The sequence below is a fragment of the Typopeltis vanoorti genome, chromosome 10, assembly GCF_054136105.1.
Source record: "Typopeltis vanoorti isolate ZY-2024b chromosome 10, IOZ_Tvanoo_1.0, whole genome shotgun sequence".
Taxonomy (NCBI): Eukaryota; Metazoa; Arthropoda; class Arachnida; order Uropygi; family Thelyphonidae; genus Typopeltis; species Typopeltis vanoorti.
Genome location: NC_143558.1, coordinates 36379555 through 36394418, shown reverse-complemented (window position 1 = coordinate 36394418; position 14864 = coordinate 36379555). Strand labels below are relative to the sequence as shown.

General features: G+C 33.2%; 1 protein-coding gene across 1 annotated transcript in view; it reads right to left on the bottom strand.

Moving 5' to 3' along the window:
- Positions 1–14864, bottom strand: part of puf (ubiquitinyl hydrolase 1 puf) — a 1013305-nt gene that overhangs the window by 151418 nt on the left and 847023 nt on the right. Inside the window, exon 65 of the mRNA XM_090399560.1 lies at positions 14019–14125. Within this exon, the coding sequence (XP_090255686.1) occupies positions 14019–14125 (107 nt within the window). The remainder of the gene's footprint in view (positions 1–14018; positions 14126–14864) is intronic.

Below are 14864 nucleotides of genomic sequence, written 5' to 3'. Positions count from 1 at the left end.
AATAAATCCCCTGGGTGCGATAATATTCTGGCTGAGCTGCTTTCAGCAGCTCAGCCAGAATATTATCACACCCAGGGGATTTATTATTAACTGGCAATAATAACTATTTAGTGGAATCTATTCAGGACATCTATAAAACAATACAATTACCTGAAGTTTTTATAACATCATCTGTATACCAATTCCAAAGAAACATAATGCACAAAATTGCGAGGATTACAGAATTGTGAGCCTAATATCCCATGTATCTAAAAGTATTTTAACCATTGTTAACAAACAAATTTAAAGAGCCATAAGCAGTGAACAACAGAAAGACTTCAGAGGAGGAATGGAAACCATTAATGCTATCCTAGAACTAAAAATATTAATAGAAAGATCACTTGAAAGGAATAGGAACATTTACATATACTTCACAGGCTTTCGACCGGGTAAAACATAATAAAATGTTCAATATATTAGATAAATTAGACATAGAAGATCATGCACTTAAGATTATAAAAATGATTTACACCAAACAGAAAATGCAGCTGTTTAACTCTGAGACATCTGAAGTGAAAATAAAATAGGAGTTAGACAAGGTTGTATCCTTTCACCAAATCCATTTAATATCTATAGTGAGACAGTGATGAAAAAGATTGAAAAACGAAAAATAGGAATTAGTATCAATGGTATAAAATACAACAATCTTAGATATGCTGATGATGCTATTCTAATAGCAGAAAACTGAAACAAATTAATCAAATTACTGCAGCTACTAATTGAAGAAGGTAAAGAATTTAGAATAGATATAAATGCAAAAAAGACCAAATTTATGAAAATCTCAAAAGAATGCAGATCCGAGCCAGAAATATTCATAAACAATATGAAAATTGAACATACAACAGAATACAAATATTTAGGTACCTACTTTACTGCAGATGGAAAGCAAGATAAAGAAATAAAAATAAGAACACCCATAGCTAAAGATGCATTCTGGAAAAATAAAGATCTTCTCAGAAGTTCTGTGAGTATTGAGACAAAGAAAAGAATGATAAGAACATTAGTGTGGCCAATTTTCACATATGGAAGTGAGACCTAGATATTCAAAAAGAGAGTAAGGCAACAGATAATGGCCGTTGAAATATAGTGCTGTAGGAGAGCTCTGAAAATCGCATGGACAGAACATGTAACAAATACAGATGTCCTATAGAGAATGAGAACACAGAGATCTTTATTACAGGAAATGATACAGAGAAAGATGAGTTTGACAGGACATGTACTGAGAGGTTCAGCAGGACAGAGGATACTAACAGTTTTAGAAGGAAAAATTATGGGAAAAGGATCTGGAGATAAAAAACGAAGGACATGGCTTGAAGATATAAGATCATGGACAGGATCACACGGCTATGCAGAAACAAAAAGGAAAGCCATCAACAGAGAGAACTGCAAGGACATGGTGCTGCACTCTCTCACTGAAGAAGCTACATGAAGAAGAAGAATTAATTATTAACCTTGATTAAATTAAAGATGCCAAGAAATTATATTCTTGGTTTAATCCTTTATCCAAGTGTAAGCAAACAATGTTTGCACGTAAAGTCACTTCACAACTGGACTACTTGTATACAGAGGCAAATGACTTCAAATCAGTTGCTTAGTATCCCATAATGCAATGCACATATCCTTATGAACCTATATAATGCTATGCATTATTGGAAGAGCCACTATTCAGAGTGAATGGTGGCTCTTCCACTATTGCAAGAGCCACCATTCACCTCAGTAAAGGTGAAACCAGACTGGTTTCACCTTTACTGAGGTCTCATCATGTGGGAGCAGGACTCAGATGTTATACCAAGGTTGAAGTAATGCAAAAGTCATATTTCCATATACAAGTAGCCAAAAGGTGCCACACCTTATTACTAAAATATTCTGGATTAGAGACAGATGTTGAAATTTTTTTTGTTGAAAGAAACGTGTGAAGTAACTTCATGACTCTGATACAGTCCAGTCTTCCACTGATGAGACCTCAATAAAGTTCAAAACCAGTCTGGGTATTGGCCCTTCCCATAATGCATAGCATTATGCAGGTCTGTAAGGATATGTGCATTGCATTATGGGATACCAAGCAATTGATGCAAAGTCATTGCCAGCCTGGTTGGCTGAACGGTTAGCGTATCTGCCCTCTAGCCAAAAGGCTGTGGGTTCAAATCCCACCGCGGGCATAGATGTTTGTGATTGTATGTCAAAATATTAGTGGTGGTCAGCAGTAGATGCCATTGGTGTAGATCAGTGCTTCCCAAACTTCTGGATGTCAGGGCCCCTTTGGAAAAATTATAATATTTCATGGCCCCCCACGAAAAAAAATCGTAATATAGACATATATTATTATAATATTTATTATGTTTATATTCAATACAAAACATACACAGCAAAAATTGGAAAATTCAAATGCAAATATTACATTTTTAGCATCTTACATACACATTTGACATGGTGGCACATTATCTCATAGTTTTATATAGATAGGTATATTGTTATTGTATATTTGCAGTATAAGCACATGAAACATAGAACAATTAGTAATAAAGAAAGAATTAAAAACATAAAAGAAGTTTAATAGCAATTTAATGTGATGGATGTGTTTCAATACTGCTACACCAATATCAGGTGAAATATCTGAAATTGCAATTCTTAGATTGCTGCTTTGAAATGAAACTTATATGAATAAGCATATATTTACTAATGTTCATTTAGCACAGGAAGCAAAATTTGTGAACCCGCATCAATGTGTGATTTTTTCCATTAAAATATTAAAAAAAAATAACAAAAATGAAATAATAAATAATAAAAATTAAATATGTTTCTTTTAAGATAAAAAAAAATCTACTCAGTCTTAAAAGATTTTAAATTTGTTTTCATTATTTCATGCCCCCCCTCAACAAAACCAATGGCCCCCCCAAGGGGGCCACGGCTCACAGTTTGGGAAGCACTGGTGTAGATGATACTGTTCACCGCAGTTGGTGGATTGAGTGGTGGAGATGGAGAGTTGTAGAGTACGTACCCTCCCTCGAGTTTTTGGACTCCTTGGAGGTGTCACGTAATAATAATAATATACAAGTAACCAGTGAAGTGACTTCACATGCAAACTTTGTTTGTTACACTTGAATAAAGGATTAAAACAAGAATATAATTTCTTGGCATCTTTAATTTATAATATAACCAAGAGAAAAAACTTTCAACATTAACAGTGAATGTTTATTTGTTTTGTAAATTTTATGTTATCTATTATTGCATTTAATTTTATTATAATTTATGCTATTGTATATTTTTTAACCACAAGAGGTCAGGCATTTGTATATATAGTTTTATATATTCCTGATGATGACCTTAATGTGAAGGTTCAGAACATAAAATGTTAATATTATTAAATTATCTCAAATGGTATTTCACTCTTTAAATCAACATAGTGAATAATCTCATAAACATGATAGGCTTATGTAATCATAACATGTAAACCTATCATGCAGCGCTATCATAGTATTTTGTACATCTCTTGAGAGTACATATCCATATCAGATGTGATGACAATGGTAGTGATATCAAATGTTGTACACTCCACAAGGGGTGGGGGAGTAAATACACCAAAAAAATTTTTATGATGCAACACTAATGAGTATTAAAGCAATGTTCGTGATTGGCAGTAATATAATAAAAGCAAAAAAAATTCCATATTTAATCTGGCATCCCTATTTATACTGTATGTTTGGCAACACTATTCAGAATATTGTATGTCTCGCAATACTGTTCAAATTTATTTGCTACTAATTTTTTAGAATTTTTACATTGAAAGTAATTGGGCAACTTTTTGGTCTGAATTTTCTACATTGAAAATAATTAATTTGGGCTATTTTTAGCAGAGTCCACTACTTTTATAAGCTTTATCTGCTACTTCCTAATGCCTATCTGACAAGGTTTGCAGATTAAATCTAGCCCATGGTATCGTGTGCTGTGCTTCACTGATATCGTGTAGCACATTAAAATGAATGAAAAAAGAAAGTGTCGTCAATATTCAAGTGAATATTTAAAATATGGAATTATTCTGTCTATAAATAATGAACAATTACCAATGTGCTTAATATGTGAAAATAACCTTCTCAAGCAAAGGAACAAAAATCTTCAAGAATGATTGAGCACTTAAAAATAAAGCATCCAAATAAAGCAAAAAAGGATGTAGAGTACTTTTGCAAATTCATCCTGGACTTAAAGGGTTGGTTGCAAAACAAAATAACAAACAAGAGAAGGGACTTGTGTCTTACAATCTTCCAAAGTTAATTGCCAAATGTTGAAAGCCAGATACTATTGGGGAAACCTCATCCTACCAGCAATAAATGAAGTTTTAGATACGATGATTGGGCCAGGTAAAAGTAATATGATGTCATCAATTCCTCTCAGCAATAATTCAGTATCAAGAAGAATTGACAAAATGGCAAAGGAAATCGAAAAAACTTTGTGATGATTTAAAAACCATAGAATTTTCTTTGCAACTCGATGAGACAACTTTACGTGACAATGAAGCTTTGTTAATGGCCTACGTGCATTACATGAATACTAATGAAGAAATTATCAGAGTTTCTATTTGCTGAATAACTGAAAATTGACACAAGGTTCTATAATTCTTAAGGTTATTAAAGACTTTTTTAATGCTAAAAACATTCCTCTCACAAATATTATTGTGTGCAACTGATGGAGCACCAGCTATGATTGGTCATCACTGCGGATTTATAGCACATCTAAAAGAAGCAGTTTCGAATATCTCTACAATTCACTGCATTCTTCACAGACAGCATTTAGCTGCAAAACATGTTAGAAGAAGAAGACTACATAAGTAGTCTTCTTCTTCTAACATAACATACATTATTAAAGCAGTGAATAAAAAAAAAAGCCTAGTCACTGAATACCGGTATTTTTCAGGAACTTTGCCATGAAAATGAAGAAGAATTTGAGCACCTTTTGCTTCACATTGAAGTTAGATGGCACGCACATGGAAACTGTCTGCAACACTTTAATGATCTCTACGATACTGTTTTGGAATTTCTTAATTCAAGTGATGAGAACATGTGTAATGCTCTAAAAAAAAAGGAAAAGGTTGATTGCATATCTTTCTGATATTTTCAACAAATCAAATGAGGTTAACATCAAATTACAGGGAAGTAACATGGAATCTTATTAAAGCAAAGGGAATTATAAATGCTTTTATCAGCAAAGAAACACAAGCAGAGCATTGCAAGATGAGATTTTCTGCAGTTCCTAAGTCTGCCAATAATAGATGATGATTTAATATTAGATACAGATTTGGATTGTTATTGTTCCCATCATCTGACACTGAAAGAAGACTTGATGATTAGATTCAAAGACTTTGATGAGCTTAAAATGCCCAATTAGGTCATAAATCCATTTCTTTCTGATGCTACTTCTGTTCATTCAAATTTGTGCGAAGAATTTATCGACTTAAAAGATTCCATGTCCTGTTGCAATTGTTAGCTAAGCAGCGAAATAGGCTGCAAATAAGTGAAAGAGGAGACTTCGTTTGTCAAACACTGAACCTGATATTGAAAAATTAGCAGGATCTCATCATGCTTAGGGTAGCCATTAATGATTGGCTAAATAAATACAGTAAGTATACATCTTTTTTGAGTAAAAATTAATTTGTATCAAAGTCATTAATTTTTAAATTATCAGTTCAAATATGTTGAACTGATAGTTTTAATTTAGGTTTGCCTAAATATATAATAATTATCTTACTGAGTCATTAACCTCATGTAAAATTGATCAGGGTACACCAGGCAAAAAAAGGTTAAGAACCACTGATGTAAAATATTCTTCTTCTTCTTCAACCTTCTGGTTCTGTCCACTGCTAGACGAAGGTCTCCTCCATGATTTTCCAGACCACTCAGTTTTTTACCTCTCCTATCCATTTCACTCTTGCAATTTGTTCTAGTTCATCTCTCCACCTTCCTCTCAGTCTTGCTCCATCCATTGGTCTCCACTCTGTTGTTTTTCTAGTCCATCTCCCTTCACTGCATCTAGCAATATGACCTGCCCATCTCCACTTAGCCTATTTAATATATTTTACAATATCCATGACACCTGTTTGAGATCTTATCCAGAAATTTGTCTTCCTATCTCTTAATGTTATTTTTAGCATACTTCTTTCCATGCAATGTTGTGTTGTTCTCAGCTTTTTGTTTAGGGCTTCTGTTAACCTCACAACCGGCCAGTGTGGATGAAATATTCAACACTCCCTAGCTTTTTTCATGGATCAAAACTTCGTCGGCATTCTACCTTTTATCATGCCATTACCTTCCTCCGCCGTTAATCTCGTTACGGCTATTCCATAGCCATTAGTGTATTAACTGTTGCTGAGTGACCTTTGTGTCTCCTCCCCCTGTCTTCACGTTTATTGTGTTGCTTAGAATTTCATTTACTGTCCTAAGTTATTTGACCTATCTTGCCTCTAAAATGATTTATTGTATCTCTTCCTAAAAATTGAAACGAATTTCACATATGCGAAAAAAATCAATCCTGAAATGCCCACTGATCAGCTTTTGCAATGAATCTATTTAGTGATAGTAAATTTGGTGTATTTTATTCTACAAATCAGTGTACCAGAAGAGTTGCACTGATTGTTCTTTCACTTTATTTATAATAATTGAATAATTTTTTTTCGAATTTTAGAATTTTCAAATGTTTGCTTTGAAAATATGTCAAATATTTATATTTTTAAATAATATTTATTGAAATAAATATCCTTTTTCTTTCATTTCTAGCCAAATAGCATTATATGGATCATCACATTTCAGATTTAGATACGATTTTTTGTTATTCATAAAGACAAAATAAAAAAAAAATGTTAAAATGCTAAATTGCATTACTCGGTTTCCGATCGTGTCTTTTTGGTATCAAAAATTTATATCCAATGATATTTTAGCAGTGATTCTTCGCCTTCATCATTTATTTATTTATTTGTATTATGCATATTACGATAATATCTAGTGCATAACCTCGTAGATATGTTGAAAATATAATGTGAAAAATATCATATACGGAATGATTCAACATTTTTGCTCATTTTGAAGATTTTCTAATGCCCCCACCCCCCTCCTTATTCTCTCCTGGAACTCAATTGCATAACTACTCTAAATTTCTATACAGGTTTGAAAGCTTTTCTAGACAGCATTCAAAATCAATTACTTCATTTTACCATTTTGACAACAGATATACGGCAATCAGATTGTATCGTTAAGCTTCTAAATCTGTTCTATTTATTTGCAATCTAAAACCAGCTATTCTACTGTCCGCTGAAATTATGTGAAATTTTAGAAATAATATGGTATATTTTCACCATGCAAAATTGTTTATATGCATACGACACACAAGAAAGTTCAGTAGTATTATTTGTGTTTTTTTCTTTAAAAAAATCTAAATATTACTTCTGCTGCTGGAAGCTATTTCTGAAATAATCTACGTCTTGTAAATACTTGGTAATATCCTCTTAGCTGGAGGAAAAGTTGAAGGCTTATTACTCTCAGTGCTATTGAGAAGAAAGGGGAGAACACTAAAGTGCCTCAGGCTGTAGTGTAGAATATGTCAAGAATGTCTTGTTTCCTTTTCGACAGTTGATTACCTATATCCTAACAGAAATACTGATATTTCGTTTACATGCTTATAATGATCAGTTTCACTTATATTATCAAAAATTAGAAATTAAATCATACAATTATCTTGAAAAAGAGGATTTGAATTATTTTCAAAGAAAAGGTGCATATGCATTTCATAATCTTTTTTTTTTTTTTTTTTTGGGGGGGGGGGGTATAGACCTAATCAATCTCCGGATATTTCAGATAATTTATTTCATAAATCGTTCGCAAGACAGCTGTTACAAATGTAAATCACTTGGGGAACATACCCATTCATTTTAATGTAAAATAGTAGCAAAGGTTCAGTTACTTTAGATATGTAATCTAGAAGAAAATGTTATGTCTGCTGAGATTAGAATCTTACGTGAATAATTTTTCTGACATGATTTCTCTATTCGTTATAATGTAACCAATTTCCAGATTTTTTTCCCTCCTGCAGACTTCATGTTATATGCAGTGATTTCTTCTTTGTACTACAAGAAAAAAAATCAGATAACAGGAGAAAAATATGTAGTATTTTCTTTTCCACTGGCTGAATTTACAATGTTCTTTCTTTGTGTTTTCAAGAGAAAGTGCAAATGACTTTTTTCTTACTATTTTTGCCATTATAACATCTCATATAATTATAAGAGTGACAGTTTACCATTTTTCTCCCACACGAGAAGCAGAAATGAGGTAGTAATAATATTGTTGATTCTGCCAAACTTCATTGTAGCAGAAATTTTTATTACAAAACTTTGTAATATATATATATATATCCGAAACAAGAAATTTGGAACCCATATCACATCAATGTTGAGTGTTGGCAAGGTGAAAATGTTCCCGTTATTATTTATATATTTCATTTATTAACTGGGGGGGGATATGCCTAATCCCCCATGTTCCGGTATGGTAGGCCAGTTCTCCTTCAATTGTGATAACTCGAAAGGGAGTTCCGCCCCTGAATTCTGATGACTCGAATTTTGAAGACTTGACACTCAATTACTTTACCTGGAATACTCTTTCCAGTTTCTCTGTGTCATAAAAAGAACTTAAAAATTAGCCTTCAGGATGATAAAGAAACAGTGCATTCGGGTATCCCTCTATCAATATTTGTAGTCCTGAAAAGGACTGTTTTGATGGTCTTGAAAACAAACATTTTTTATTTCATACTGTTCAGAATTTAAAATTCTTGAACAGCGTGGAACACCTTGAAGCAAGGGTAAACACACAAAGCAGTTTTACACTCAGGGCACCAGATTTTTGTTTCCTTTCTGATATTTTTTTTATTACATACATAATATTTGCGTGCAGGTTTTTTTTTTTTATTAGCCGTTGGTGGTAGATTTTCGGGATAATGGTTGGAGTTAGCAGTGTTCAACCTCAGATGTCTGGCAGGATTTCCTGTTTTTCTGCTTGCTGAAGAAGGCGCATGTGCATGCAGCAATGCTTTCGCAATTTCTATTGTGTATTCTAGATATGTTATGGTAGACAAAAATTTTTTCTTGTACAGGAGGAAACTGTTCCAAATAACAAAATCCAATACATGTCCAAACACTTTTTTGTAATAATTTTATGCTGTTTCCTCATTACAGAGTAGAATGATAGCTGCTGATCGCACCTGTCGACTCCACCCATAGTGTCGTTGTATGCACACACAGCAATGGGTTTTTCTTTCTTCAAACCATGCTTCTCCATGGATTCTGTTGATGGATTGTGCAGGGAAGACAGCAGAAAAACATCTTTTTTGTCTTTCCAACGCAGTGCAAAGACTTTCCCTCGGTGATAAGTTCGGATTTCCCCCTTCAATAGCTTTCCTGAAGCCAGATCTGGAGGCATATCTCACCTTTTTGCATTTTTGATGCTGTAAAAGCAAATCGGCGAGTTCAGGACACATATATAGTAATTATCCATTATAATGCAGTAACCTTTCCCCAGTAAAGGGTCTAGTAACTGCATTACTGCACACATCGACAAGGGGAGATCGGAATTTTTATCATGCTCGATTACAGTTTGCTTTCCCGTATAAGGTTTGAAATCCCAAAGATATTCACTTTCCGATTCGCAAAGCATAAAAAATTTTACTCCTTACTTCGCTTTCTTTTTGGGAATATACTGCTTACATTTCAGTCTACCTTTGAATGGCATAAGGCTTTCATCGATACTCAAGTCTCTCTCAGGAATGTAGAGTGATCTACATTTCTGATGGATTTTCATCAGAAAATCATAAATTTTGTTGAGGACTGGGCAAGAATGTGTTGCCTGATCGTATTCCTCATTATTCTGAAAATGCAAATACTTCATGATGAGACTGAATTGTTTTTCAGTGATAACATCAAGAAACATTGGCGTGTTCAGAATCCAGTCTGTAGACCAATACATTTCGAGAGCGGGCTTTCGAAATGTATTTCGAAACTTCGGGTTTTCCACTTTCTTTATTCTGATATTGCATTTGAAGGATGACAGTGATTTTAAATATTAATTTCACCTATATCCGAATATCACATAATTTCCTGATTTATAATAATCAGGAAATATGTATATTGTCTGATTTATAATTTGCTAATTTATAATAATCACCACATAGTTTCAGTATCGAAAAATTAAAGTTATGTGGAACAATTACTAGAGAAAAATAACGAATTAAATAAAAACTGTACCTATGTTTCATAACAGTTTTCAGGTATGTGATAGTAATGCAACGGGGGGGGGGGTTAAACTATCAGAGGCGAAATAAAGTTCAATTCTATTGTAAAAATATGGAAATGAAATTTCACATTTGATATACATATTTTGAATGATAAAAATAAGCAAATGTATTTTAAAAATTGGAGAATAAAATATCTGAATTATGCAGAAAATATAAATTTAAATCATAACTGTTAATTTCATTTTGTAATGACCAATTATACAAGGAAACCAAGAAAGTGAAAGTACAAATTACTATACAACATGAAGAAAAAATTTAGTAATATGATTAAAGAATTTCATGTTATTCTCTATAAAGCAAAGTTGCTCAAGCGTGTCCTAAAGGAAATCTGTGAAGTATTATTCGATTTCGATGGTTTTGTACAAAAATAAAAATAATATAATCTGGAACGTTGGCAGCCGGTTTTCTTTTCTTTTTTTAAAAGAATATTTCAAATAATTATCGTGAATTAATTTCTTCGAGAACAAAGAAAAATCTTTTGTCTAGTGAGCGATCAGAAAAAAATTAGCGCAAAAAAATAAAAAATTAAATTGGTTCTCCAAGGTAAGGCAATATTTAAGAGAAGAAATTATGCAAGACCTTTATTTTGTTCAGAAATTAAAATTGTATTGTACAATAAAAAGAGAAAACAAAAATATAAATAATTTCTCTATTTTTAGTCTATCATATATAACTAAAATCCAGTTAACCAGCATGGAACAAGAAAGTCCGTTTCTTGTTATAGGCAACTGAGAGGCAGCTACGAACAGGAGATAATCCGATTAATTGTTCTCTTCAGCGTGAGGGTTTATCACACCTTCTAATGGACATGACAGTCAAATTGCACTTCTTATCCAGGTTCTTTAAACAGGTGGGCTGAAACATATCCGGATTTAGTTGGACATCTATAGACGTCCTAGCCAGTAGGGAGGTTAAAGTCCATGTTTCTCCTCCATATGTTAGGACAGGAAGTATGCACTGGTGGAAAGCTTTCCTTTTTAGATTCATAGGGATGTCACTTCTGAATACGTCTCTCATTTTCCCATAAGCCATCCATCCAAGGTGAATTCTTCGTTCAATCTCTTTTCTTTGGCACTCCTCAAAGGATAACAATTGGCCCAAATATACATATGAAGTAACTTGTTCTATTTCATGGTTTTCAACTTTGATAGTTCTATGGTTTATGTATTTATTCATTATATAATAAATAGAGAAAAAACAAAAATAGATATTATATATCTATTTTTGTTTTTTCTCTATTTATTTTTAATCCAATTTCTCTGGAGGCTTCGTTTAGATGATTTAGCCTTTCAAGATTATCTGCTATCAGGACAATATCATCTGCAAATTTCAGATGATGCAGCCTTTCTCCATTTATGTTTATTCCTTTTGTTTCCCAATCAAGGCTTCTAAAGACTTCCTCTAGTGCAGCTGTAAATAATTTGGGAGATATGGTCGCCTTGCCAGATGCCTTTTTGTATTGGGAACTTTTCACTGTTTTTATATAATTTTAATTTAATTATAGATTCCTGTTGTATTTATTGTAAATTATGTTTTAGTGTTTCAATATATGGTTTCTCAGTTCCCTAGGTTTCAAGTGCTTTTAATGTTGCAGATGTTTTAATTGAATCAAATGCTTTTTCATAGTCTATATAGGCCAGACATAAGGGTTTATCGTATTCAATTGATTTTTCAATGAGCTGTCTTAATGTGTGAATGTGGTCCAAAGTATTGTAATTCTTTCTAAATCCAGCTTGTTCACATGATTGCATTCCCTCTAGTTCAGATTTTATTATATTATTTATAATTTTTGCGAAAACTTTATATATGGTGGGGCATAGGCTTATAGGTCTGTAGTTTTTAATTTCTTCCTTATTACCCTTTTTAAAAATTAATATTAGAAGTGAATTGTTCCAATTTTTTGGAATTTTTCTCTGTTTTAGGCATTTATTAAAGAGTTTATTCAGCTGTTTGATGACAGGGCTTCCTCCCAGTTTTAAGAAGTCTGTCATAATTCCATCTTCTCCTGGGGGCCTTTCCATTCTTTATTAGGGCCATTTCCACTTCATCTTGTAAGAGCTTAGGGGCATCATGTTCTTCCTCACTCGAGTTATCCATAGATGATTCTTGGATGTCCAGGTCTTCGTCTTCATAGAGTTCAGTATAAAATTCCTGAATTAAAGATGCAATAATCATTCCTGAATGAATGATTATTGCATCTTTAATTTTTATAAGTTCACCATTTTTTCCTCTAACAGCAGCTATTTCGTTTGTTCCAACTGATAATGTTCGTCTTAGGACCTTCATATTACTATTGTTTTCTATTGTTTCTTTAATTTTCCTAGTATTATACGATCTAATTTATGTATAGTTTTACAAATTTCTGCATATTCTATGTTATTGGTGTCATTCAAATCTCTTTTCATATCTCTTCTTTTCTTCATCAGATGTAAGGTTTCCTCTCTTAGTTTTTCCTCTCCTTGGTAGCTTTTTATACCTCCTATTTCTAGTGCACAATGTATTATTTATTATATATCTTCTGTTGGAGAGGATGAAGTTTATTTCATTGTACGATTGTCCATTTGGGCTTCTCCAAGTCCATTTTCGGTTGATTTTCTTCTTGAAAAAGCTGTTCATAATAAAGAGGTTATTTTCTTCTGCAAATTCAATAAGTCTTTCATTCCTCTGTCCAAATCCAAATTTACCGATTGAGTTCAGATGGTCATCTCTGCTTCCAATTTTGGCATTAAAGTCGCCCATTATAATTATGTAAAATTCTTTAGAATTATTTAATGTGGATTCTAATGTTTCATATAAATCTTCTATCTCTTCATCTGGATGGTCCATAGTTGAGGCATATACTTGTATAATTTTCAGTTGGTATCTTTTATTTATGAAGAGACTTAGTTCAACTATTCTTGTTATTTTATTTACAAACAGGACATTGTCCTTGATTGTTTTATTTATTAGGAATCCTACACCACCAGTTGAGTTTTTGTCACATTCACAGTGGTAGAGTAGATGTCCATCTTTTAATCGCATGAGAGTTTCTTCTTTCCTTCTTATCTCTGAAAGGCCCACAATGTCCCATTTAATATGTTCCAATTCCTTTATCAGTTCTTCCAATCTATCATCATCATCCCGTAGAGATCTGCAGTTATATGTTCCTACTAATATCCTTCTATCATTGTGCACTGTAGGTGGACTCATTGTAGCTAGTGGAGACTAGTATATTTTTCGACCTAGACCCTCTGTGTAAGTCCAAGATGCATCCCTTTTTATGCTGGGCGATGGACGAGCCAGTATGTAATTTTCCTATTTTATTCATCATTTGCATTGTCTTCATGGGGAGGTATTTGGCCTTATAGCACCATGCTGGCCAGACGGGTTGGTGCCTCACAATAGTGCATAAGATAAAATGACACAGCAAAATAGGAAAGATTCACCCCCCCCCCAGCCCTTGAATACTCTAATAGCATTGGGGGTGAGGAGCAAGAAGAGAAGAAAGAAGCAAGGAAGGAAGAGGAGGGACCAGTCTACAGATAATATAACAGATGTATATTACATGTAAAATATTATATGAGAGTAATCATCGATGATTTTGTTGTACACTTGAAAATCTTACATTAATTATCTAACATCATACAAACATTTCAATTTATGGATTTTATACTTACAGAATGTAATTGAAAGCTATATTTTTTGTAACATGAGTGTTCTGAATAATCAGTTTCACATTTTCTGGACAATCCATACATACTTGATACCAGAATATTAGCAAAGCCTACAGGAAGAAGAAAATAAATAAATATAAATACACTATAACCAAATGTATATAAGTACAATTATATATACATACACAATATATTTAAGTATTTAAGCAGTGGAAGAATTCCAAAGGAGAAGAAAGAGAGAGCAAGATTGTTTGGTACATAATACATTTTATAATACATTTGCTATCCTCAATATAGAGGTAGCAAATACAATTACTATCACAGGAATGGTGTTATATATTAGTAACTTCCTTCTTACAATAAAGTGACATTATTGATGTTATTTTGATGTTTAATCAAGCATGAACATCTGAGGCTATGCTGCACAGTCAAAGGTTAAAATGCATTAATATATTATTATTATTATTACCCCAACACCTCATGGAGTCAAAGACTCATCTGGGAGGTCCTTTTCTCTCACACACACACACACACACACACACACACACACACACACACACACACACACACACACACACACAACTCATCATCCCATGCCTTGAACACATTCAAACTCCTTGCAGACACCACACTCTCAGACAAGGCATTCCAATCATTTACAACTCTGCACGAAAAAAACCTGCCTCTCACTCCCCTACTCACACTCTCTTTATACAGTTTCCAGAGATGACCTCTGGTTCCCCCCCCCCCCCCCCGATCTCCCACTATTTTCTGTAGAACTTCTCCAGCATTGATCCTATAACAACCCCTTAATAACTTGTAGGTCTCTATCATATCTCCCCTCCTCCT